The following is a 25,221-nucleotide window of genomic DNA, read 5'->3' as shown; positions in this document are numbered from 1 at the left end:
GTTGTGGTTTGTCCCATTGGCTACATCCAGCTGGACCTCAGGGTTTGATCCCTTCATTGGTTGTGGTTTGTCCCATTGGCTACATCCAGCTGGACCTCAGGGTTTGATCCCTTCATTGGTTGTGGTTTGTCCCATTGGCTACATCCAGCTGGACCTCAGGGTTTGATCCCTTCATTGGTTGTGGTTTGTCCCATTGGCTACATCCAGCTGGACCTCAGGGTTTGATCCCTTCATTGGTTGTGGTTTGTCCCATTGGCTACATCCAGCTGGACCTCAGGGTTTGATCCCTTCATTGGTTGTGTTTTGTCTCATAGGTTACATCCAGCTGGACCTCAGGGTTTGATCCCTTCATTGGTTGTGGCTTGTCCCATAGTCTGCATCCAGTTGGATCTCAGGGTTTGATCCCTTCACTGGTTGTGGTTTGTCCCATAGTCTGCATCCAGCTGGACCTCAGGATTTGATCCCTTCATTGGTTGTGGTTTGTCTCATAGGTTACATCCAGCTGGACCTCAGGATTTGATCCTTTCATTGATTGTAATTTATCCTGTAGGCTGCATCCTGCTGGACCTCAGGGTTTGATCCTTTCATTGGCTTGTGCTGATGGAGGAGTCCTTGGTAGGAAAGGAGCAGCAGGCAAAGGTGCAAATTAAACAGCAAATTTAATCTTCCCTGGTGAGAGCTTAAAGGAATTTACTGGGACAAGACTGAGGATGATGTAGGTTTCCCATATGGCCTTCAAAGTGGATATGTTTCTCATATTTCCCTCTATGAAAGGTCCTTTTCAACCCAAAGCATTCTAGGACTACTTGCATTCCTTGAGTGCTGTGTCCAGTTCTGGGCTCCTCAGTTCAAGAGAGATGCTGAGGTGCTGGAAGGTGTTTGGAGAAGGGCAGCAGGGCTGGGGAGGGGCCTGGAGCACAGCCCTGTGAGGAGAGGCTGAGGGAGCTGGGGGGGTGCAGCCTGCAGCAGAGGAGGCTCAGGGCAGAGCTCATTGCTGCCTGCAGCTGCCTGCAGGGAGGCTGTAGCCAGGTGGGGTTGGGCTCTGCTGCCAGGCAGCCAGCAACAGAACAAGGGGACAGAGGCTCAAGCTGTGCCAGGGCAGGTCTAGGCTGGATGTTGTTAGGAAGTTGTTGTCAGAGAGAGTGATTGGCATTGGAATGGGCTGCCCAGGGAGGTGGTGGAGTGGCCGTGGCTGGAGGTGCTGAAGCCAAGCCTGGCTGGGGCACTTAGTGCCATGGTCTGGTTGGTTGGGCAGGGCAGGGCTGGGTGCTAGGTTGGACTGGATGAGCTTGGAGGTTGATTCTATGAACCCTTTCTCTTCCCTCATCCTGACTTGGAACCCAATCTTGAGCCAGGACTGAGGGAGCTGCCCTATCCTCTGACTTTGCATGGGCAGGGACAGAGTGAGGTGTGCTGGGGACCCTGCCTCCTCGGGGTGGCCCTTTCCCTTGAGGAGCTCAAGAAGGAGCTCTTTGCTCCTGGAATGGGAGAAGAAAACCAATTTTCAACAACTCCACAGGCAAAAAACCAAAAAAAGCCATTTCTTCTGGAATTTTCCTCTTTCTGCTTTACCTGCTGGTAGGCAAATCTAGGTTTGGGGGTTTTAAACTGAAGGAGGAGGAAGAAAAAGAGTCTGTGTTTGCCCATCTGTCCCTAGCTTCTCACAAAGGGCATTTTGCTGTATCCACCAGCAAGCACTGATGGAAGCTCTGCTGCTTTCAGAGCAAAAATAAACATTCCTGCTGAATCCTCACCTCCCTTTGTCCAACTGAAGGCTTTCCCAGCATGTTTGTTTTCTCTCAAGCACCGTGGTGCTCTTGAATACATCTGAAGTGTTGCTGCTGAGCAGGGGGAACTCAGCACAAACCCTTGCTGGCTGATTTGCATGGAGCTGGGCGTAAGGGCACTGGAGGTTGCTGAGGGTTTATGTCAGGGCTGAGGTCTTCCACTGGGAAAGAAATGGGTAAGGATAGGAAAGGAAAGAGAAAGGAACAAAGGAAAAATGCTGGGGAGGGATTATGACAAGGACCTGTGGCTCTAGGGTCAGGCTGGGTGCTAGGGAGGAGTTCTTCATAGGAAGAGTGATTGGCATTGGAATGGGCTGCACAGGGAGGTGGTGGAGTCACTGTCCCTGGAGGGGTTTGGAGAGAGGCTGGATGAGGCACTGGGTGCCATGGTTTGGTTGATCAGAAGGAGCTGGGTGATGGGTTGGACTTGATCATCTTGAGGGTTAATTCTGTGACTCTGTGAATGGGTTGCCCAGGGAGGTGGTGGAAGCTGCATCTCCAGGCATGGGGACTCCACCACCTCCCTGAGCAGCCTGTTACACTGCCTGAAAACCTTTTCAGGAAAGAAATTCCAACCTAAATCTCCTCTGATGCAACTTGAAGTCCCAAGGAGGACCATGAGGATGAGTAGAGGACTGGAGCACCTCTCCTATGAGGAGAGACTGAGGGAGTTGTGGCTGTGCAGTCTGGAGAGGTGAAGGCTCCCAGGGGACTTTATTGTGGCCTTTCAGTATCTTAAGGAGGCTACAAGAAAGCTGGGGAGGGACTTTTGAGGCTGTCAGGTAGGGATAGGACTGGAGGGAATGGAACCAAGCTGGAAATGGGGAGATTCAGACTGGATGTTAGGCAGAAGTTGTCCAGCATGAGAGTGGTGAGAGCCTGGCAGGGGTTGTCCAGGGAGGTGGTGGAAGCCTCATCCCTGGAGGTGTTTAGGGCCAGGCTGGCTGAGGCTGTGGGCAGCCTGCTCTAGTGTGAGGTGTCCCTGAGCATGGCAGGGGGGTTGGAACTGGCTGCTCCTTGTGGTCCCTTCCAGCCCTTACTGATTCTATGACTCTAGGACAAGAGGCAGTGGGTTTGAGCTGGTGCTGCACTTTGGCCACAACAACTGCAAGCAGCCCTACAGGCTGAGGACAGAGTGGCTGAGAGCAGCCAGGAAGAAAGGGACCAGGGGGTGCTGGTAGAGAGTAGGCTGAAGATGAGGCAGCAGTGTGCCCAGGTGGCCAAGAGAGCCATGCCTGGAGGTGTTGAAGCCAAGCCTGGCTGGGGCACTTAGTGCCATGGTCTGGTTGATTGGCCAGGGCTGGGTGCTAGGTTGGGCTGGCTGAGCTTGGAAGTCTCTCCCAACCTGGTTGATTCTAGGAGGGGAGATTGAGACTGGAGATTAGGAAGAAATTGCTTCCAGCAAGGTTGGTGAGACACTGGCACAGGTTGCCCAGGGAGGTTGTGGATGTCTCCCTCTCTGGAAATGTTCAAAGCCAGGTTGGATGAAGCCTTGAGCAACCTGGGCTGGTGGAATATGTCCCTGCCCATGATAGGGGGACAGGAACTAGATGATCTTTAAGGTCCCTTCCAGCTCAAACCACTCTATGAAGAAAATCTCAATCCTGGAGGTGTTCCATCAAATCAAACTTCACCTCCAAGCTGCTGTAGCCTTGGCAGCAGGGCAAAGAGGGTTGGATGTAGAAGCAGGCTGTGAAAATCCAGCTTGGACCTAGATTAAACTGTCTTTGAGGTCTCTCTGTCTGAACTTCATTGATTTAGATTTGCAGCACTAGGGACAGCATCAGTAGAGCTTGAATGGTAGAACTGTTTAGGTTGGAAATGACCTTTTAGATCATCAAAGCCAACCCTTAGCCCAGCACTGCCAGGTCACCACTAAACTGTGCCTCTCAGCACTACATCTCCACAGCTTTCAACCCCCTGCAGGGATGGGCACTCCACCACTGCTCTGGGCCAGGCCTTGACAACCCTTTGTGGGAAGAAATGGTTGTGTCAGGAAGCTTCCTAGTGCAGGATTAACACAGGGTAAGGACCAGCCCTTGTACCGTGGCACCTTCAGAGAGCAGGGGAAGAAAGGGGCACTTGGAGCTGAAATGGTGTTCTCAAGGTTACCCTGGCTGCAGTGTGGAGTTGAATCCTGAAGCAAATCCCCTGAGACCCAGCAGAGGGTCCATTTCCCTGCTTTGCCCTGCAGGGCTGGGTTAGGAAACCTGCATGATGCTTGTTTTGGTTTAAGGCAGGAGATAATCCAGCAATAGGTGAGGAGGGAGAGGAGTGGAAAAAGCCTCTGCTCTAAGCTGGACTAACAAGCTTTCTGTCTGGCCTCTGGTAGCAATCATTTATGTGCAGGTTTCCTTTTGGATTGCTTTGTTTTTCCATTCAGAGTTAAAAATCCAGAGAGCTTCTCAGCTGGGCTGTGTATGCAAGAGAGAGATGGAGAGAGAGAGAGAACAAATCAAAACACCCTGTCAATCTCCCAGACTGCAAACATGCACTATGTGACCTGAAAGTCTGTGTTAAAATGATCCATTTAGAGGGCTTCTTGCTGGGGAGGTGAACAATAAAGGACAGTGATTTCCTAGAACCTTCCTGCATCCAAGCTCCATCACCAGCAGGGCCCCAGGAGCTCGGTGATGGTCACCTCAGGTCATTTGAGTGCCCTGGGAGGAGCAGGGGCTGAGGTCAGAAAGGGAGGTCCCCTTCCCCACCCCCCCCTTGGTGTTTCTGCTGTTTGGTGGGAAATAAATCCATGATTTTTTTTACTGAGGGTGCTGCTGGTGTGGGTTTAGAGAGCCTGATAGTAGGAAACAGAGCCTAGGTCTAGGTCTGCAAATTGCTCTCACTGCATCCCTCTGGTGCTGGAAGTAAAAGACTTTTGAAATGCACAGTGCTGAGGCTGTGTTAAGCTCTCCCAAATATTGGGGTCTTAGAATTGTAGACTAGAATCAGGCAGGGTTGGAAGGGACCACAAGGATCAGCCAGTTCCAACCCTCCTGCCATGGGCAGGGACATCCTACCCTAGATCAGGCTGCCCACAGCCTCAGCCAGCCTGGCCTTAAATCTCAGCCAGGGATGAGTCTTCCACCACCTCCCTGGGCAACCCATTCCAGGCTCTCACCACCCTCATGCTGAACAACTTCTTCCTCATATCCAGTCTGAATCTCCCCATTTCCATCTTGGTTCCATTCCTCCCAGTCCTATCCCTACCTGACATCCTCAAAACCCCCTCCCCAGCTTTCTTGTAGGACCCAGTGGTCTTCCCTGTGGACAAAACATGCAGTAATTTAGGGGGTGGATTTTACTGGTGGGCTTCTTTCTGCCTGTCTGTTTTGAAGGCTGTTTTTCACTGCAGGTCAGGCAAGGCAGCCTATTTGGCTTTTCCATCCTTTGCTCCTCAGCAAGATTGGATCCATCCTTGCTTTAGGTAGCTCCTGTCCTCTTTGCCTGGGCAGTGACTGAGCCTGCTCCCATCTCCCCAGGGCATTTCATAGAATCATAGAAATTACAGAATGTTAGGGACTGGAAGTGACCTTGAAAGATGATTAAGTCCAACCTCCCTGCCAGAGCAGGACCATCCAATGCAGGTCACACAGCAACACACCCAGGTGGGGTTTTGACTGTCTCCAGATAAGGAGACTCCACAGCCTCTCTGGGCAGCCTTAAATAAGTTTTTTTTATGTGGGGATGTTGAGATTGGAAGAGTACTTTGAGATCATCAAGTCCAATCACCAAACTGTTCCATCCTGGTTTGAAAGAGGCATTGCAGGCAACGGGGAGGAATCACTTGGTGGTGTGGTAAGGAGCCTGGGTGGCAGCTCAGAACTGATGCCTGGTTTGCTTTTGGAGACAAATATCACAGTATCACCAAGGTTGGAAGAGACCTCATAGATCATCAAATCCAACCCTTTACCACAGAGCTCAAGGCTAGACCATGGCACCAAGTGCCACGTCCAATCCTGCCTTGAACAGCTCCAGGGACGGCGACTCCACCACCTCCCCGGGCAGCCCATTCCAGTAGCCAGCAGCCTGAGCCTGCCCCACCTGCCTGTCCTCTAAGGACAGGTTCCATAGCAAGTGATGCTCAGCTTTACCCCACAGGGTCCTCCATTCCCCTTCCCACAGCCCTCCCCTCCCTCTGCCTCTATGCATAATTCAGCTGCAGGAAACCTGGTTTTGCCAAGGCACCAGCCCACCACGTGCCAATTCCCTGGGAAACCTGGCAAAAAAAAAAAACCCAAACCAGGGAGAAAAAAAAATAAAGGGAAGCAAAAGGCCTCTCTGAAATTCATTTTGGTTGGAGGCAGGCTCCCAGCAATCAAAAGCATTAGCAGCATTGTGGCGGTAGCAGCCTCGCTCAGCGCACGCCGGCGTTGAAAGGCTCATAAATGTAATGAAGTCCCTTTGACACCTGCTCCTCTCCACACTTCCAACGTTGAGCCATTGGCCCACAGGGAACCAGGGCTTTAAAAATAGAAATTACAGTAATTGTCTGCTGGGTTATTGGGGGGAAAGATTGTCATAAACGTGGAGCACAACGCGGCGGTGCCACGAGCTGGATGCTGACAGGATGTGTAAATTGCTCCAGGTTTGGATTTATTTGCTCTTTCTCCTCCTTTTTTAATTTTCCCTGCCTTTATTTTAATTTTCTTCTCTTTCTTTTTTCTCCATCTCCCAGCTCACAGAAATAACTCTGCCTCGCTGCTGCCTTTCTGGAGGGTGGCAGTGAGAGGGGGAAAAGGCACTCGGGGAAATTTCACGCCGGTTGCGTTTCTCTCCCCTTGGAGGTGCTTCCACCTGTGCTGTTCCACTGCCTAGGGATTCCCATCCCCAACAGCTTTTCTCCCTCCTTACCATCTCTAGGCCTCAGGGAGGAACAAAGAGGGCCAAAGCAAGCAGTGCATCCTTCAAGGGTGATGGGTGAGGCCCCCTTGGCTTCTTCTGCTGGGGACTGCAAGAAGCAGCCATCAAGAAAGAGTTTCCAGGTGCACTTAGGGATGTAGCAGCAGATCCTATATGTGCATACAGTGGCTAACAAGTTAGCTATGGCACAGCAATCTGCCCTTGTGGCCAAGAGGGTCAGTGGGATCTTGGGGTGTATTAAGAAGAGTGTGTCCAGCAGATCAAGGAAGGTTTTCCTCCTCTACTCTGCCCTGGTGAGATCTCATCTTGAATATTGCCTTCAGTTTTGGGCTCCCCAGATGAAGAGGGACAGGGATCTGCTGGAGAGGGTCCAGTGGAGGGCTATGAGGGATGATGATGGGGCTGGAACACTGCCTGGTGAGGAGAGGCTGAGAGACCTGGGGCTGCTTAGTCTGGAGAAGAGAAGATATTTAATCAATGTTTATCAGTATCTGAGGGCTGGGGGTCAGGAGGGGGGGACAGGCTCTGCTCACTGCTGCCTGGGATAGGACAAGCAGCAATGGATGGAAGCTGCAGCACAGGAGGTTCCAGCTCAACACAAGGGGCAACTTCTTGCCTGGAAGGGTCCCAGAGCCCTGGCACAGGCTGCCCAGAGAGGCTGTGGAGTCTCCTTCTGTGCAGCCTTTCCAGGCCTGTCTGGATGTGTTCCTGTGTGCCCTGAGCTAGATTGTGTGGTCCTGCTGTGGCAGAGGAGTTGGACTGGATGGTGTCTTTGGGTCCCCTCAAACCCCTAATATGCTGTGACCCTGTGCATTGTCCCCACTGCCATGGGAGCTCTGCATGTGTGTCTCTTCCAGCTCCCCAACCAAGGGGAGCAGCTGCTTGTGTGCTACCTTCTTTTAGGGGTGCCAGAGAATTAGCCGTGGAGCTTCCTCATTCTGGGATGGCACAGGAGCTGGTTGCATCCCTCACCAAGAGGGACTTGTAGAGGATGGTGTTATGATGTCAGAGGTTATGCAGAAATTGTTGTGGCAAGGTGGGGATTGGCCTTTTCTCTCAAGGAACAGGGCAAGAGGAAATGGCTTCAAGTTGTGTCAGGGAAAGTTTAAGTTGGACATGAGGAACAATTTCTTCTCCTAAAGGGTTGTTAAGATCTGGCCCAGGCAGTTGTGGAGTCCCCACCTCTGGAAGGGTTTGAAAGCTGTGTAGATGTGGTGCTGAGGGCCATGGCTTGGTGGTGCCCTGGCAGTGCTGGGTTAGCAGCTGGACTCAATCTCAAAGGTCTTTTCCAGCCAGAGCGATTCTGCTTTGTTCAATGTTTCTATGGATTGGCCTTTCCCCTTCCTTTTCTTTCTCCTTCTCATTATCCCAGCAGGAAATATCCCAGCCACTAACACTGCAATACAACCCAAGTCACCCTGTCCACAACCTACCAGGCTACAACTCACTTCCCTGCTTCACACTGATCCTTGGCACTTGCTGCACAGAGAGCATCTGTGACGCAGGCAGGACAGAAACCCAACTCTTTGCCCACCCCAGCAGCTTGGCTGACAAGCTTTAACAAAGCCCTCTTCTATTATTCTGAACCACAGCTTCTTGCCCTCTTGTGGAGGTCTCCTGCTTTGGCTGTTCCACCTCCAGACACAGCCTGATTTCAAAGCTCTCCCCCCCCCTCCCCAGTTCGGAGCCTGTGCTGTACCCCAGAGGTGGCTGCACTTCAGCCTTCTGCTACCTTGTGGCATGTTGTGATGTTTAATTAATCTCGAGCACTTTGAAGTCTCTGATGTTACTTATTCATGCCTGCTATTCCCTGCAGACCCTCCTGTTTGATGTCCATGTAGAAGGGGTTATTTAGATGCAACCCTCTTTGTGTCAGATTTAACCAGAGAGAAGAGGTTGCTCTTTAGGGCACTGCATGAGAAGTTGCTCTCCTCAGGCATGAGATCAGCTCAGCTGCGTGGTGAGGGGTTCACAGAATCACAGAATCAGTCAGGGTTGGAAGGGACCACGAGGATCAACCAGTTTCAACCTTCCTGGCATTGGCAGGGACACCCTACCCTAGAGCAGGCTGCACACAGCCTCAGCCAGCCTGGCCTCAAACACCTCCAGCCATGGGGCCTCAACCACCTCCCTGGGCAACCCATTCCAGCCTCTCACCACTCTCCTGCTCAACAACTTCCTCCTCACCTCCAGCCTCACTCTCCCCACCTCCAGCTTTGCTCCATTCCCCCCACTCCTGCCACTCCCTGACAGCCTCAAAAGTCCCTCCCCAGCTTTTTTGTAGCTCCCTTCAAATCCTGAAAGGCCACAAGAAGGTCCCCTGGGAGCCTCCTCTTCTGCAGCCTGCACAGCCCCAACCCTTTCAGTCTGTGCTCATAGGAGAGGTGGCTGTGCAGTCTGGAGGAAGAGACAGGAAGGCAAGACTCACGTGAGCAGCTCCTTCTTGATGTCCTTGGAGAGGAATTTAAGCTTGAAGTTGGTTAAAGTAACTTCCCCTGGGTACTTTCGTTCTTCAAAGTTCTCCTCTGGCACTTCCTGCTCATCAGCTTCCGAGGAGGCAAAAGAGTGGGCAGCAGGCTCTGACTGCAAGAGAACAGCCAGGAGAAGGGATGGCAGTGGTGGTCATGGCTGCTGAGCCACGCTGGGAAATGATCCCAGCTCCTTCCCAGTCAGGGCAGCGTTGCCAGCACTGCTGAGCCCTCTGCAAGTGCCTCGTGGTACCCAAAGAGAGATCAAACAGTCCATAAATGCCCCTTTTCCTAGGCTGGCTGAGGCTGTGGGCAGCCTGCTCTAGTGTGAGGTGTCCCTGAGCATGGCAGGGGGTTGGAACTGGCTGATCCTTGTGGTCCCTTCCAACCCTACCTGATTTTATGGTTTCCTCTTGCCCTCTCACTAGTGAGCAGGGAGGAGAGCCACAGCCACGTGCAAGATTGTCCTTTGACAGCATTTTTCTTGTTATCTTTCACCAATTATCTTTTCCTTTTCCATTCCAGATGAGTTTAGAACATGATGACAAGAGAGCACGCACCCGATCCAAGTCTGTCAGAGGTGAGCAGCTGCTTGTCGTGGCCTGGGGATGTCCACACCTGCACTTTGCTTCTTCCAAACAGGCTTAGGTTCTTCAGGCTTAACTCCTTAAACTATGCTCAGTGCCCCACCTAGAATCCCAGCATGGTGGGGGGTTTAGAAAGGACCTCTGGAGCTCATTTAGTCTAACCCCACTGAAACTTAGCCTCACACATGGAGAACTCCCAACCACAAACCTTTACAGGTCCTCAAAGTATTTAACCCTCATCCCCTATATCCAGGGGAAGAGGACAAAAAAGAGGAGGGGAAGGGGGTGGGGGGGGGAAAAAGGCCCCTTGCATGTTTTGCTTTAGGGGGATGGCAATTGCTGGAGCTTCAGATCAGCTCCCAGGGCTTTCATCATGCACACTCTGCCAGAGGCTTTGAAGTTGCACATCTGAGAGCGCCTGGCAGAAGTGGTGCAGGCTGGAGAAGCAAACGGGGCCATCCCTGGCAGGGATCCGAGGACAAATGACTCATTAATGCAGAGATTGGGTACTGTTTATCTGTCAAACCTGGAAGAAGCCATCTGGGTCTGCCTTTGCATGTGTCTATCCTGGGAGGAGGTGAGGAGCTTGGATACAGAGTGCTGGCTGTCAGCTTGGCTGATACCTTGGCCATGTGGGTCAGTTCTGGACTGACCTCTCTGTTTTGGTTCCATCTTGTGGCCCTGGATGTGATGAATTGCAAAGGTGGCTGGAAGTGAGGAATGAGTAGGACTGGCTGAAAGAGTGTGATGACTGCAGCTTCACCTATGCAGCTGGGTCACACCTACCTCCTCGCCCTCTGCTCCCCTTCCCTTCCCTCCTCCTCGCCCTCTGCTCCCCTTCCCTTCCCTCCTCCTCGCCCTCTGCTCCCCTTCCCTTCCCTCCTCCTCGCCCTCTGCTCCCCTTCCCTTCCCTCCTCCTCGCCCTCTGCTCCCCTTCCCTTCCCTCCTCCTCGCCCTCTGCTCCCCTTCCCTTCCCTCCTCCTCGCCCTCTGCTCCCCTTCCCTTCCCTCCTCCTCGCCCTCTGCCCTTTCTCACCACGCACATCCTTTCACTAACCAAGCCCAGATGCTGCCAGTTTTGCTGAGCCAGGCCCTACTGGAGGCTCATTCCTTTGTGCCAGGTACAGAAAGGTGCTTGCTCAGGCTGCTAATGAGCATGCCCTGACCCTGTTCGTTTTTCTGCCTTCCCCGTGCTGGGATCTGGGTTTCTCCCTGTGCAAAGGTAATTCCTCACAGACACCCTGGGACTTGCCACTGCCTCCAGTTTGTTGAAGCTTCTGAGTCATCCCACTGAGAGCTGGATCCCAGGAAACCCAATTAGCTCAAACAAATTGAGCAGACACATTATGGGGTTTCAGCCTGGGCAAATGCAGACTTGTGTGGTGGGCTGTTGGCTTGCTTTCTTCTCCTCCTGATTATTTGACTTCCTGGCTGGCTGGAAGGTTTCAGGAGCCATGTGGTGATGCTGTGTCTCGCTAGTGTAAGCAGCAGGATGTCCTCTTGTTCACAAATGAGGAATGATCCCTTAAAAACCTCTACAGAGTAGCCTGAAAGCTCAGTATTGCATCCCCTGTGACGTGTCTGAGCGTGGGCAGGGGCTCACACACCAGCCTGTTGCAACAAGGGGAGGATAAAAATGCCCTGTAGGTTGCAGATGTGGCAGAGGTGAACGTGGCCACTGCAGCAAATTGTTCCTGAGTGGTGCAAAAAGTGACTGAGAAGCAGAATCTAAAGGCAAAGGTAGAGAAGGCATGAGAGAGATTGGTTTGTACTTTGAAGCTGTTTATATGTACATCTGCAGGGCTCCCTCACTTTAAAGTCACTGTAGAACAGTTTGGGGTAGAAAAGACCTTGAAGATCAAGTCCAACCAGCAAGCTAAGACCACCACAGCCATTAAAGCATGCCCCCAGGTGCCATGTCCACAGGTTTCTTGAACACCTCCAGGGACAGTGACTCCATCACCACCCTGGGCAGCCTGTTCCAATCCCTGACCACTCTTGTTCTTAATCACCAATCTAAACCTCCCCTGGCACAATTTCAGGCCACTTCCTCTCCATTTATGACCTGACAAGGGAAATGAGACCAATGCCTACTTCACCATAACCTCCTTTCAGGGAGTAGTAGAGAGTGATGAGGTCTCCCCTTAGCCTCCTCTTCTCCAGACTTAGCCTCTGTTCCTTCAGCTGCTCCTCACCAGGCCTGCTCTCTAGGCACTTCCCCAGCTTTGCTGTCCTTCTCTGGACACACAGAGGTAGTCCCTGATGCTGCAGGCTCACATGCTTGAAACGAAGCTCAGGGAGGAGGACTTTCAAGGCAGGATGATAGTTTACCCCAGGCTGGCATCACGATAGATTTGTCCCTTCTTTTTCACATGGGATTCCTGAGGAGACAGCAGAAGCCCAGCTGCAGGAAGAAGAGGACCCCCCCACCCAGAGCAGGGAGATGTCTCAGGGGGGCTGGGTACTCCTGTTATGGTTTTGACCTTGTGTTTGTTTCCATTGCTGCATCTTGCCCAGTGCCCACGGAGCTCATCGGCCAGGAGGTGAGGTAAGGACTCTGCTCCTCCTCAGCGGTGGGAGGGAGGGGAGGTGCTGTGCTGGGAATGCCTTGAGTGAAGCCAAACAGGTCCTTGCAGTTTTGAGAGTCTGGATGAGAGGAACAAACTGATGGAACTAATGGAGTGGAGGAGGTCTTGCTGGGGGTCACCTCGTTGTGTCCAAGTCCTTGAGGCAGCAGTCGACAACACGCACTAGAGGAACCACAGGAGTTAAAGGGATGAGAACATGAGGTCTGGATGGGTCAGACTGAAGACTCTCCACCCATCCCCTCTCCCACCCCTGATTTAAACCCCAGCAGACCCCAGTGCTCACATGTTTTTGTTGCAGGATCACTAGAGCCATCCTACTAACCTGACTTTCTTTCCCATCTATTTTACATCCTCCTTTTGCCCCTAACCAATGTTGTGTAACCCCAGTTCTCATGCCAGATGCTCCTCCTTTGCCCCTATGACCCCTGGAGAACCACCAAGGTCTTGCTGCCACTCATTCAGCAGTGCTGGCACGTTAAGAGCAGCAGCCAGGAGAGCTGGAAGGAGCCTCTGCAGCCCTTCAGAGCATCTCATTAGAAGCAGCAGACTCCTCCACCTCTAAGCTCCCTTTAAACCTTGCACAAGGGCTTATGGAAGAGGTGTAGGAGTCTTTAACCTGGACAGGCACTAATAGCAGGGGCATCCTTTCCTAGCAGCCTGCCTTAGCCCTGTGTGTGTCAGAGAGCAATTGGACCTTAACCAACCCCATTCCAGAGCATCCCTGCTCTCCTGTCACTCCGGGAGGAGCCAGCAGTGGCCATGCCACTTCTCCAACTTTTATTGCTGAACACTTGAGTGGAGGTGGTAATTGGAGCAGGTGACATATAGAAGGGGCAGGACCGAGTGCTCCACAAAGCCATCTCTGCAGCTGTCACCTAATTGCCTGAATAGCTGGACGATTAATCGACTAATTGGAAGCAGGACATCGTCTGCATGACAATAAGAGGCCCCTTTTGTCAAACCTAGGAAGGCTGAGGAGAGAGGGAGAGCAGGTTGGTGTGGTGGCTCTTGCAGGGAAGGAAGGAAGGAAGGAAGGAAGCAAGCAAGCAAGCTTGCTTTAATAGACCTCAAAGCCTCGTTTCCCTTTTTGGGATTCCTGCCCAAATAATTTAAACCTCCCCAGAGGAGAGCAGGGAAAAGCCTGGCCCAGAGCACGGCAGGCATCACCTCCACACACTGAAGCCAGAGACATCCCAAATTGTCACCTGCTTTGGGAAGCCTCAGTGCTGAATCACTTGGATCTTTCCTGTTTGGCTTTTACTGCAGGCTTCATTTCTCCACATCACAAAAACCAGGCTGGAATCAGTTTGTATCGATTCAGGAGAGCTTAGCAAAGCCTGCAGCATCTTCCTCAGAGCTGCTCTTGTTCCCCACTGAACAAGGCTCTTCTTTTTATTTCCAGGCAAGTGTCTGGTAACATAAACACTGCTCTGTCTTTGAGTGGGCTGGCACTCAAAGTGTGTCTGGGGCTGCCCAGGACAGAGCAGCCTCAGTCCCGACTGGGGGTAATTGAAATTAAATAGACTTTCAACTTGCCAGCAGAGCAAAGCAGGGAGCTCCCTCTTCTGATCATGCACCTTAGTGGGAGGAGATCATTTTCTCGGTGACCTCGACTGTTTTCCTGGGGTTAGTGAGCATGTTTGCCCCCAAGACCACCTGGTAGCCCATCCACCAAGCCATGGTGTTGGAGGATGCTCCCAAAACCACCTGGTAGCTCATCTACCAAGCCATGGTGTTGGAGGATGCCCCCAAAACCACCTGGCAGCCATCTGCCAAGCCACAGTGTTGGAGGATGCTCAGTATCTTGGGTTGAAAACAAGCCATAAGCAAAGGCAGCAGCAGGAAGAATGACAGAATTAATCTGGTTGGAAAAGACTTTCAAGATCATTGAGTCCAACCTAGCACCTTCTAATGAACTAACCCCTGGCACTAAGTGCCTCATCCAGCCTCTTTTTAAACACTTCCAGGGATGGGGACTCCACCACCTCCCTGGGCAGCCCATTCCAATGGCAATCACTCTTGCTGTGAAGAACTTCTTCCTAACATCCAGCCTGAACCTGCCCTGGTGCAGCTTGAGCCTGTGTCCTCTTGCTCTGTCACCAGATGCCTGGCAGAAAAGAACTTTATCTCAGAAGAAGGGAGAACTTCATCTCAGAGGGACCAGGAGGTGCAGCTTACAGACAGCCCATCTAGCAAACCATGCCCCTTCTGGGGACATGCTGCCATCACTTGTCCTCATAGCTTTGCTAAACCAAAGCAGAGCAGTCTCCCTGAAGGAAAGGTTCCTCCTCCCCTGACCTCAGCAGCCCCTTGTTTTTGGGCTGAACCATATTCTCTGAACACAGTCATCTGACTTGTGCTTGGTGTTCTGGAGAGCTGAGCCCATGAGTAACCCACGAGTGCACCCAGCACTCCTGCATCCATCAGCCTGCTCAGACCTTCCTGATCCTGAGCTTTCTGCAAAGGCTGAGCTCTGCTGAGAGAGGAACTCTGAGTCCCTAAAGCCTGATTTGCCACTTGGTCCTGTTTAATGTTGTCCCCTGTCTTTTACTGCAAGAATAAGAGGCTGGCCAGATCCCCTCCGGGCTGGTGATGCCTCCTCCCTTTGCACTGTCATCAAGAGATTTCATTAGCACTTCCAGCTTCCCGGGCTGAGGGTGATACGGTGCTAAATGAGGTTATTAATCCTACACGACTCCGGAATTCCTCAGATGTCAAGCAAGTCACTTGGGTATCCCATAATCAATGCTGTAATCTGGTTTTGCCAGAAAATGTTTGCTTTAATGCTTCTTATCTGGAGCCCTTAGAGCTGCTGGAGCTGGGACTAATTACACCTTCAGGGCAGGACCAGGGCCCAGAGCTCCTTGGAAGTCTTTAACTCATCCTCTTCTGCTCAGCAGCAGGGGCTAATGTAGGGATCTGGGGAGATCTGGTCACCTAAATCCCATCTGTTCCCTCAAAAGTGAGGCTTTGAGGTGCTTTCAGGGAAATCTGTTCCTAGTGACCTCCACCCAGGTGCTCTGGTGAAAGTCTCCATCCTGCTCTTTCCAGACAGCCACCCATTTAGTGCAAGGAACTCCAAGTGCCTGAAAAGCCACTAAACAAGGGGAAATCTTTGCAACAGGATCCCAGCATGGTGGGGTTGGAAGGGACCTCTGGAGATTATCCAGTCCAACACCCCCTGCTAAAGCAGGGCACCCACAGCAGCTTGCCCAGGAGCACAATGGCCAGGGGGAGTTGGGAGCTCTGCAGAGGAGACTCCACAACCTCTCTGGGCAGCCTGCTCCAGGGCTCTGCACCCTCCCACCAAAGCAGCTTTTCTTCCTGCTCAGATGGAACCTCCTGGGTTGCAGTTTGTGTCCATTGCCTCTTATGCTGTGGCTGGGCACTACCAAAGAGTCCATCTCTATCCTCTTCACGCTTGCCCTTTGGCTACTGCTCAGTTCCCCTCTCAGGCTGCCCTTCTCCAGGCTCACCATCCCCAGGGCTCTCAGCCTTTCTTCCTCACAGAGAGGCTCCAGGCCCCTCAGCTCTGCACCTCACACCCTCCTCCTGCTCAGATGGAATCTCCTGCCTTCCACTTTGTGCCCACTGCCCTTTGTCCTGTCCCTGGGCACCACTGAGAAGAGTCTGGCCCCATCCTCTTGCCCCTCACCCTTTAGCTATTGCTCATCATTGAGAAGGTCTCCTCCTGTTTTCCTCCCACACCAGTGCTGCTGTGAAGCGTGGTGGTGGTGCTGGGGGGAGGGAGCAGCAGTTGTCTCCTTTTTAAGAGCTTGCTCTTACACATGCAAAGCTTTAATTAAACATCATCATAAAACTATAATGAACCATTCATCTAATTAAATGGGGTGAGTCATTTCATTAATTCTTAGCAGGCTGCAAAGCTGCTCTCCTGCCCTTCTCATTTGGAACTCCGAGGGACAGGCTGAACCTTCTGAAGGAAATCCTCTCCCCTCTTGGGGTAGTTTTGGTCCTTGCTCACAGGAACCTCCTTAGCTGAGCAGGCTTTCCACACTTGTACTTAAAAATGACACAGAATCACAGAAGCAGGCAGGATTGGAAGGGAGCACAAGGAGCAGCCAGTTCCAACCCCCCTGCCATGCCCAGGGACACCCTACCCTAGAGCAGGCTGCACACAGCCTCAGCCAGCCTGGCCTCAAACACCTCCAGCCATGGGGACTCAACCACCTCCCTGGGCAACCCATTCCAGCCTCTCGCCACTCTCATGCTCAACAACTTCCTCCTCAACTCCAGCTTGACTCTCCCCACCTCCAGCTTTGCTCCATTCCCCCCACTCCTGGCACTCCCTGACAGTCTCAAAAGTCCCTCCCCAGCTTTTTTGTAGCCCCCTTCAGATGCTGGAAGGCCACAAGAAGGTCCCCTGGGAGCCTCCTCTTCTCCAGCCTGCACAGCCCCAACTCTTTCAGTCTGTGCTCACAGCAGAGCTGCTGCAGCCTCTGAGCATCCTCCTGGCCCTGCTCTGGACACTCTCCAGCATCTCCACAGCCCTCTTGTCCCAGGGGCTCCAGAGCTGGATGCAGGACTCCAGGTGGGGTCTCAGCAGAGCAGAGGGGGAGAATCCCCTCCCTGGCCCTGCTGGCCACACTGCTGCTGCTGCAGCCCAGGCTCTGCTTGGCTCTCTGGGCTGTAAGTGCACACTGCTGGCTCCTGCTGAGCTTCTCCTCCAGCAGCACTCCCAAGTCCCTCTCCTCAGGGCTGCTTTCAGCCACTCACTGCCCAGCCTGCGTTTGTGCTTGGCATTGCCTTGACCCAGCTGCAGGACCTTGCACTTGGTCTTGTTGAACCTCCTGAGGTTGGCTTGTGCCCACTTCTCCAGCCTGTCATCTCCAAGGCCCTCTTGCTGTTCCTGATGGTTGCTTGTTTCCCTCCCAAGCTGTCCAACCCCAGGCTGTAACGGCTCAGGACACATCCGTGGGAAGTACGCAAGACACAGAAGGTGAGGCTGGGTCAGGGGTGGGGGTGGGGGGGTGGAAAGATACCAGCAAGAAGGTCAAAGATACAGGCTCAATGGAGAGAGGCTGATCTGGAGCAGCAACCCAACTTGCTTGACCTGCCTTCCAAAGAGGCCAGTTCTGTTTCTTCACCAGTCCATGAGGGATCCTGGGGGATCTGCTTCAGCAAGCTGACAGTAGACTTCCCACAGACCCCAAAGCAGGATGGGAGAGCCTGGCATGAGGGCCTGGGGTTGCTGGGAGCTATTGGTGGGCAGACATTTTGGTCTGCTCAGTGCCTCTACAGATGAGGAGGAAGGTGAGAGAACGTTGGCTGACTCTGGGGTCTTGCCAACCTTGGCTGGTGGTTCTCTCACCCTGTAACAGTGTCCTCTCAGCAGCTGGTGGAAGTGGCCCAGGGGCAGGTTCTGCATCTCCTGTCTGGTTTCAACTCTAAAAGGGGAAGAAAATGTTTCTCATGTCCAAGCTAAACTTCTCTTGGAGCAACTTGAGGCTGTTTCCTCTTGTCCTGTCACTTGTTCCTTGGGAGAAGAGCCCAACCTCCACTTGGCTCCAGTCTCCTTTCAGGGAGCTGTAAAGAGGCAGAAGGTCTCCCCTCAGCCTCCTTTTCTCCAGGCTGAACAACCCCAGCTCCCTCAGCTGCTCCTCCTCAGCCCTGTTCTCCAGACCCTTTACCAGCTTTGTTGCCCTTGTCTGGACACACTCCAGCCCCTGAATGTCTTTGCAGTGAGTGGCCCAAAACTGAACCCAGCATTTGAGGCAATCATCACCAAAAGTGGTGCTGGGAGCTATTGGTGTTGGACAACAGCTGCCCATGGGTTAGACTGATGGAGTGAGGTCCCTTAAGTTGATGTAGATACTCAATGTCAAGCTCAAGGAGCAGATTTTCTGGCCAGAAAGGGTCAAAGCAGCTAAAATCTGGGCTGCTGGCTGGATTTGGTTCTTGGCATTTGTCCCACTCACCTTTGCCTAACCAGCTAGGGCACCATAGCTGTGCCTTTCTCACTGGGCAATGTCTGCTCTGCTCATTGATCCCATCTGCAGTTTACAAAGCTGCCCTCTGGCAAAGAAGAGGAAGCTCCAGGATGCAGAGGCTGAACATCTGGTGTCAAAGAGAAAATCCCATCCACTCAAGCTGGCCCTGGATGAAGGCTACAACGTTGACAGCGATGGCAGCGAGGAAGCTGAGGCCAAGGAGGAGTCTGGCTCCGAGGAGTCCGAGGGGACGCTGGAGGAGGATGAGGCAGAGGCGGCGGAGCAGGAGGAGACCCACAGCCCCGAGCTGCCTGAAGGTACTTCTTGTTAGTGATGGCAGAGCTGTGTTCTGCAGGTGAAGAAAGGGCAGGGAGTGTTCGTAGCCAGGAGTCACAGCTCTGCTGGGTGGTGCACAGGACAGGTCATAGAACCACTGAATTGTTTGGGTTGGAGAAGACCTCTAAGGTCTTGCACCTGGGTGGGTGCAGGCTGGGTGGGGAATGGCTGAGAGCAGCCCTGAGGAAAAGGACCTGGGGGTCTGGGGTGATGGAAAGCTCAGCGTGATCCTGCAGCGTGAGTGCAGCCCAGACACAACCCTGTGCTGGGCTGCAGCAAGAGCAGTGTGGGCAGCAGGGCAAGGGAGGGGATTCTGCCCCTTTGCTCTGCTCTCCTCAGACCCCACCTGCAGTACTGAGTGCAGTTCTGGAGCCCCCAGCACAAGAAGGACATGGAACTGACTGGCTTGAAGCCCATGGTCTGGGGAGCACTGGGAGTGAGGGATGAGATGGCTGCTGACAGCCTGGGGGCTGGGAAGCTGTGTGCACCTGAGCCCCATGGAAGCTTCCAGGTGGAAATCCCTGTTTTACCTACCCTTCCCAAGGGCAATCCCTGGGGCTGCTGCAGGCTAGAACAGCCAAAGGGCCAGGCTCTGCTTTCAGTTAAGCTCAAGTAAGACAGAAGTGCTGATGAGCCTACACAATTACCTTCTTTTCCTCCCTTTTCTGCCTCTCTTCCTCTCTTTTCTTCCCTTTTTCCCTTCCTCCCTTCTCCTCCCTTCTCCTTTTCCTCTCTTTCTATTTTCTCCTTATCCTCTTTTCCTTTCATTTTCCTCTTTTTATCTTAACCTCCTTTTCATTTTCCTTTTCTTTCCCCCCTTTTCTGCTCTCTGCTCCTTTTCTTCTTCTGGTTGCCCATTTCCTTTTTCTTCTTCTTCTTATCCTTTTAAATTATTATTTTATTTTCCTCTTTTTTCCACTTTTCTCCCTTTGTTTTTTCCTCCTTTTTGTTCTTTTCTTTGTTTTCCCCCTCTTTCTTCCTCCTCCTTTTTCCCCCCCTTTCCTCCTCCTTTTTCCCCCCCCCTTTCCTCCTCCTTTTCCCCCCCCTTTCCTCCTCCTTTTCCCCCCTCCTTTCCTCCTCCTTTTCCCCCCCCTTTCCTCCTCCTTTTCCCCCCTCCTTTCCTCCTCCTTTTCCCCCCCCCTTTCCTCCTCCTTTCCCCCCCCTTTCCTCCTCCTTTTCCCCCCCTTTCCTCCTCCTTTTCCCCCCCCTTTCCTCCTCCTTTTTCCCCCCCCTTTCCTCCTCCTTTTTCCCCCCCCTTTCCTCCTCCTTTTCCCCCCCCTTTCCTCCTCCTTTTTCCCCCCCCTTTCCTCCTCCCTTTTTCCCCCCCTTTACTCCTCCTTTTCCCCCCCCTTTCCTCATCATTTTCCCCCCCCTTTCCTCCTCCTTTTTCCCCCCCTTTCCTCCTCCTTTTTCCCCCCCCCTTCCACCCCCCTTTTGCCCCCCCTTTCCTCCTCCTTTTTCCCCCCCCCCCTTTCCTCCTCCTTTTTCCCCCCCTTTCCTCCTCCTTTTTCCCCCCCCCTTTCCTCCTCCTTTTTCCCCCCCTTTCCTCCTCCTTTTTCCCCCCCTTTCCTCCTCCTTTTTCCCCCACTTTACTCCTCCTTTGTCACCCCCTTTCCTCCTCCATTTTCCCCCCCTTTCCTCCTCCTTTTTCCCCCCCCTTTCCTCCTCCTTTTTCCCCCCCTTTTCCTCCTCCTTTTTCCCCCCCTTTCCTCCTCCTTTTTCCCCCCCTTTCCTCCTCCTTTTTCCCCCCCTTTCCTCCTCCTTTTTCCCCCCCTTTCCTCCTCCTTTCCCTTCTTCTCCCTCTCTCAGAGAGAAACCCAGGAAAAGCAGCCCACTATGGACAAAGCACAGCCGCAAACCCGCCTGGGCCCAGCAAGCCCAACTATAGCAGCTACCAGGAAATAATCGCCACCTCTCTCCTCAACCTAGGCCAGATAGCGGAGGAGACCCTGGCCATCGAAGGGCAGCTGCCCGAGGAGGAGCTGCAGGACTCCAAGCCACCGTCCAACGTCGTGCACTTGGTCCACGAGGACGCGGGAGAGGAGCTGGCGGAGGAGGAGTGCGACAAGGAGATCATCATCCAGACGGAGGACGCGGAGGAGGTCATCGAGGTCACCAGCGAGCGCAGCAGTGAGTTGTGCCCGGAGCACCGCGACGATGCCAACTGCGAGGAGGCGTGCAAGCTGCAGAAGGCTGAGGCTGAAGAGGAGGAGGAGGAGGAGGAGGAGGAGGAGGAGGAGGAGGATGATGATGAGGAGGAGGAGGAAGAAGAAGAGGAGGAGGAGGAAGAGGACGAAGAGGAGGAGGATGAAGAGGAGGAGGAGATGGCTCCCGAGGTGATCTGCGAGGAAGCTCCTCACACTTCTCAGGACCCCCAGAAAAGCCACTGTGAAGGGCAGTTCAGCCCCAAGGCCGAGTACTCGGTCATCGTGGAGGTGAGGTCGGACGACGACAAGGACGACGATGCCCGCTCCCAGAAGTCGGCCGTGACCGACGAGTCGGAGATGTACGACATGATGACGAGGGGCAACCTGGGGCTGCTGGAGCAAGCCATTGCCCTGAAAGCTGAGCAGGTGAAGATCGTGCGGGAGCCCGGCAGGCTGCCAGGAGAGCATGTGAAGCACTTCCAGGTGGATGAGAAACAGAACAAACCCGTGGACAGCATCCGCAAGAGCTACTACGGCAAAGGTATGGCAAGGAACCTCCACCTGTCTCCTTCCTTCCCAACCCAAGGGAAAGGGCTGAACCTGTCTGAAAATGAGGCTGCTGGGGGAGGTTCACCACCCATAGAGGGATTTAGGCAGGAATCCTCAATGCCCAGAGGGATGGGGACAACCTAGAGGTCAGAGAATCATTTTGGTTGGAAGGAGCTTTATGATCATTAGGTCCAATCATTAACCCAGCACTGCCAGGTCAGCACTAAACCATGGCCCTCAGCACCATGCCTACACAGCTTTGAAACCTCTCCAGGGACTCCACCACTGCCCTGGGCAGGCTGTGTCAGGCTTTGACAAACCTTTCAGGAAAAAGATTCTTCCTCATGTCCAACTTAAACCTCCCCTGGGGCAGCTTGAGGTCACTTCCTCTTGTCCTGTCACTTGTACCTTGGGAGTAGAGACCAACCCCCACCTGTCTCCATCCTCCACCTGTCTCCAGCCTCCTTTCAGGCAGCTGTAGAGATCCAGAAGGTCTTTCCTCAGCCTCCTTTTCTCCAGACTGAACAACCTGATTTGACTGGAAAAGTGGTGGGAAGCATCCTTGGCAACTTTTCTTTCTTTCTTTTCCACCTCTTTTGCTCCAAACCATTAACTGCTTCATAAAATCATAGAACAGAACTTAAAGATCATCTAGTTCCAACCCCCCTGCCGTGAGCAGGGACATGTCCCACTACACCAAGCTGCTCAAAGGCTCATCTAGCCTCATCTTAAACACTTCCAGTTATGAGGCATGCACAACTTCTCTGGGCAACCCATTCCAGTGTCTCACAGAAGTGAAGAACTTCTTCCTAATGTCCAATCTAAATCACCCCTGCTTTGGTTTCAAACCATTGCCCCTTGCTGCTGTAAGAGGGCAGAGTTGCTTTGTGTGTGATCAGAAGTTGGAGCACCTCTCCTGTGAGGACAGATTGAAAGAGTTGGGGCTGTGCAGGCTGGAGAAGAGGAGGCTCCCAGGGGACCTTCTTGTGGCCTTCCAGGGGGCCTACAAAAAACCTGGGGAGGGACTTTTGAGGCTATCAGGGAGTGACAGGAGTGGGGGGAATGGAACAAAGCTGGAGGTGGGGAGAGTGAGGCTGGAGGTGAGGAGGAAGTTGTTGAGCAGGAGAGTGGTGAGAGGCTGGAATGGGTTGCCCAGGGAGGGGGTTGAGGCCCCATGGCTGGAGGTGTTTGAGGCCAGGCTGGCTGAGGCTGTGTGTAGCCTGCTCTAGGGTAGGGTGTCCCTGGGCATGGCAGGGGGTTGGAACTGGCTGCTCCTTGTGCTCCCTTCCAACCCTGCCTGATTCTATGATTCTAAGTTACACCAAGCCCCTAATCACTAGGTTACTAAAGATAAGGTCCATGGGACCAGGGCTTGCAGGCTTGCAGGTGTGCACATGAGCAGTAGAGGAAAAGTGGTGTTCCAAATAGAGGAGGAGTTTGGTTCTCCTTGGTTCAGAATTCTGGGATGCACTGGACATACATCACAGAATTCTGAACACACCTAAAGCAGGAGTGTGGGGAGGCAAGCTGGAGCAGTGCCAGTCTGAGCACCATGCTGTGTGGTTCCCAGGGGGGATATGCCTGCCTTCTGAGCCAGCAGTTGACCAGCTCTGCTAGCTACACATCTCAGGAGCATTGCTGGCTGGGGGGATAGGGTGAGTATAGCCTGCCCCTTGATCAATAGAGCTGCTTGGGATTGTTTCTCGTGTCTTGTTCAGCACCGTAGTTTCTCTAGTGGCTGTAGCAGGTGAGCCATAGCTATTGCACATATACCTTTCTTGTGATGGTTTTAGTGTTTAAGCTACAATGAAGTGTTGGAACTGTACCCAGAGCGGGGGGACCCATGTGTGAGACTGTTCCCTGGTCCCAGAGAACTCACTGGAACAGCAGTGTCACCACAGGCTCTTAGGAGCAGTCCCTTATCATAGAATCAGCCAGGTTAGAAGAGAGCTCCAAGCTCATCCAGCACAACCTAGCACCCAGCCCTGGCCAATCAACCAGACCATGGCACTAAGTGCCCCAGTCAGGCTTTGTTTCAACACCTCCAGGGATGATGACTCCACCACCTCCCTGGGCAGCCCATTCCAATGGCAAATATTCCAGCTCTCCTGTAGTCCTCTTCAGGTACTGGAAGGCTCTTTGAGGTCTCTCTGGAGCTCTCTCTTCCCCAACTCATCCCATCCTTATACAGAAGGTGTTCCAGCCTTCTGATCACCTTCTGGGCCTCCTCTGGACCATCTCCAACAGACCCGTTCCTACCTCCCTTTCTCCACAATCCCTAGATCCCTCAAGACCCGAGAAGAGAGAAATCAAATGCCCAACTCCTGGCTGTGATGGCACCGGGCACGTGACAGGACTCTACCCCCACCACCGCAGCCTCTCCGGTTGTCCGCACAAAGACAGGATCCCTCCCGAGAGTGAGTACATGGTGGGGCAGCAGGGGTGGCTGAAAGGAGCCTCTAGCCTTGTTTCCCAGGGGGAATTTCCCACCCGATGGGTAGAGCCTGTCTCAAGCCCTGTGTGGGTTTCAAAGAGCTCCCAGCGATGTGATTTTTGGATGAGTGAACTCCCAGCACCAGCCTGATGTTAAACCTCGGGGGGTAGAAGGGAGTTTCTGGCACAGGATGGTGCTTTCCCGAGTTGTCCTGGGATGTTTCTGCCCGCCCAAGTGTTGCCACTCTTCACGGGAAGATCATGAGGAAGCACAACCCTTCTTAAAGATTTTTAGCACCATCCTGTGGAGAAGGAGCTCCCTTCTCTGCCAAGCAAAGAGCTTTCATACTGACTGCTCGCCTCCACAGGGGGGTGGAGCAGCTCTCGCCTTTATCCCGAAAGGCCACACGTATTTTGTCTCTGCTTGGGATAACAGGTTGGGAAGAAGTGGAAACCATTCCTTCTTGCTACCCAAAGGTGTTGCATGGAGAGGAGCTGTGGAGGATGTGTGGAGTTCATCGGGTGTCCTCCCATGCTTTCATTATTGTCACGTTCACAAGATTCAGTTCTTCCACAGGAAATACTTGGCATCGTCAGCACAGGCTTTTAGCTCTTTCCCTTGCTCGTGCTCTCTTTTGCTCGGTCTATTTCTCTCCTTCTTCCTCTCTTTCTCTCTCTCGCTCTCTCTCTCTTGCTCGCTCTCTCTCTCGCTCTCTTCTGCTCGCTCTTTCACTCGTGCTCTCGCTCTCTTTCACTCTTTCTTGCTCTCTCGTTCTCTCTCTCTTGCTCACTCTTTCTCTCTTGTCCTTTTGCTCACGCTCTCTCTCACTGTCTTGCTCTCTTTCTCTCTCTCGCTCGCTTGCTTTTGCGCTCTCTCTCTCACTCGCTCTCTCTTGCTCTCATGTTCTCCCCCCTGCTCGCTCTCCCCCCTGCTCGCTCTCCCCCCTGCTCGCTCTCCCCCCTGCTCGCTCTCCCCCCTGCTCGCTCTCCCCCCTGCTCGCTCTCCCCCCTGCTCGCTCTCCCCCTTGTGCTCTTGCTCTCTTTCGCTCACTCTTTCTTGCTCTCTCGTTCTCTCTCTCTCTTGATCACTCTCTCTCTTGTCCTTTTTCTCATGCTCTCTCTCTCTCACTCTCTCTCTCTTGCTCTCTTTCTCTCTCTCGCTCGCTTGCTTTTGTGCTCTCGCTCTCACTCGCTCTCTTGCTCTCATGTGCTCCCTCTCTTCCTCTCCCCCCCCTTGCTCGCTCTGTCTTTTGCTTGCTCTTTCTCTCTTGCTCGCTCTTTCTCTCGTGCTCTTTCATTCACTCTCTCGCCCTCTTCTGCTCACTCTTTTGCTCGTGCTCTCACTTTCTTCTGCTCTCTCGCTCGCTCTGTTGCTCGCTCACTCTGTTGCTCGCTCGCTCTGTTGCTCGCTCGCTCTGTTGCTCGCTCGCTCTGTTGCTCGCTCTCTCTTTCTCTCTTGCCCTTTTGCTCACGTTCTCTCTCTCTCGCTCTCTTTCTCTCTTTCGCTCGCTTGCTT

At 53.1% G+C, this 25,221-nt stretch overlaps 1 protein-coding gene across 8 annotated transcripts in view; it reads left to right on the top strand.

Annotated features, from left to right (window-relative positions):
* MYT1 (myelin transcription factor 1) overlaps positions 1–25,221 on the top strand; it is a 107,082-nt gene that overhangs the window by 40,313 nt on the left and 41,548 nt on the right. For 7 of the 8 annotated variants that reach the window (XM_064167609.1, XM_064167605.1, XM_064167604.1 and 4 more), the window contains exons 3-8: positions 9,641–9,695; positions 12,219–12,249; positions 17,187–17,249; positions 18,310–18,557; positions 20,386–21,264; positions 23,555–23,689. In XM_064167609.1, the coding sequence (XP_064023679.1) occupies positions 9,641–9,695; positions 12,219–12,249; positions 17,187–17,249; positions 18,310–18,557; positions 20,386–21,264; positions 23,555–23,689 (1,411 nt within the window). The remainder of the gene's footprint in view (positions 1–9,640; positions 9,696–12,218; positions 12,250–17,186; positions 17,250–18,309; positions 18,558–20,385; positions 21,265–23,554; positions 23,690–25,221) is intronic. The other variant, XM_064167606.1, reaches the window with a different exon arrangement.

The sequence above is a fragment of the Pogoniulus pusillus genome, chromosome 29, assembly GCF_015220805.1.
Source record: "Pogoniulus pusillus isolate bPogPus1 chromosome 29, bPogPus1.pri, whole genome shotgun sequence".
In the NCBI taxonomy this organism is placed as follows: domain Eukaryota; kingdom Metazoa; phylum Chordata; class Aves; order Piciformes; family Lybiidae; genus Pogoniulus; species Pogoniulus pusillus.
This window is presented reverse-complemented; position numbering and strand designations above follow the sequence as displayed.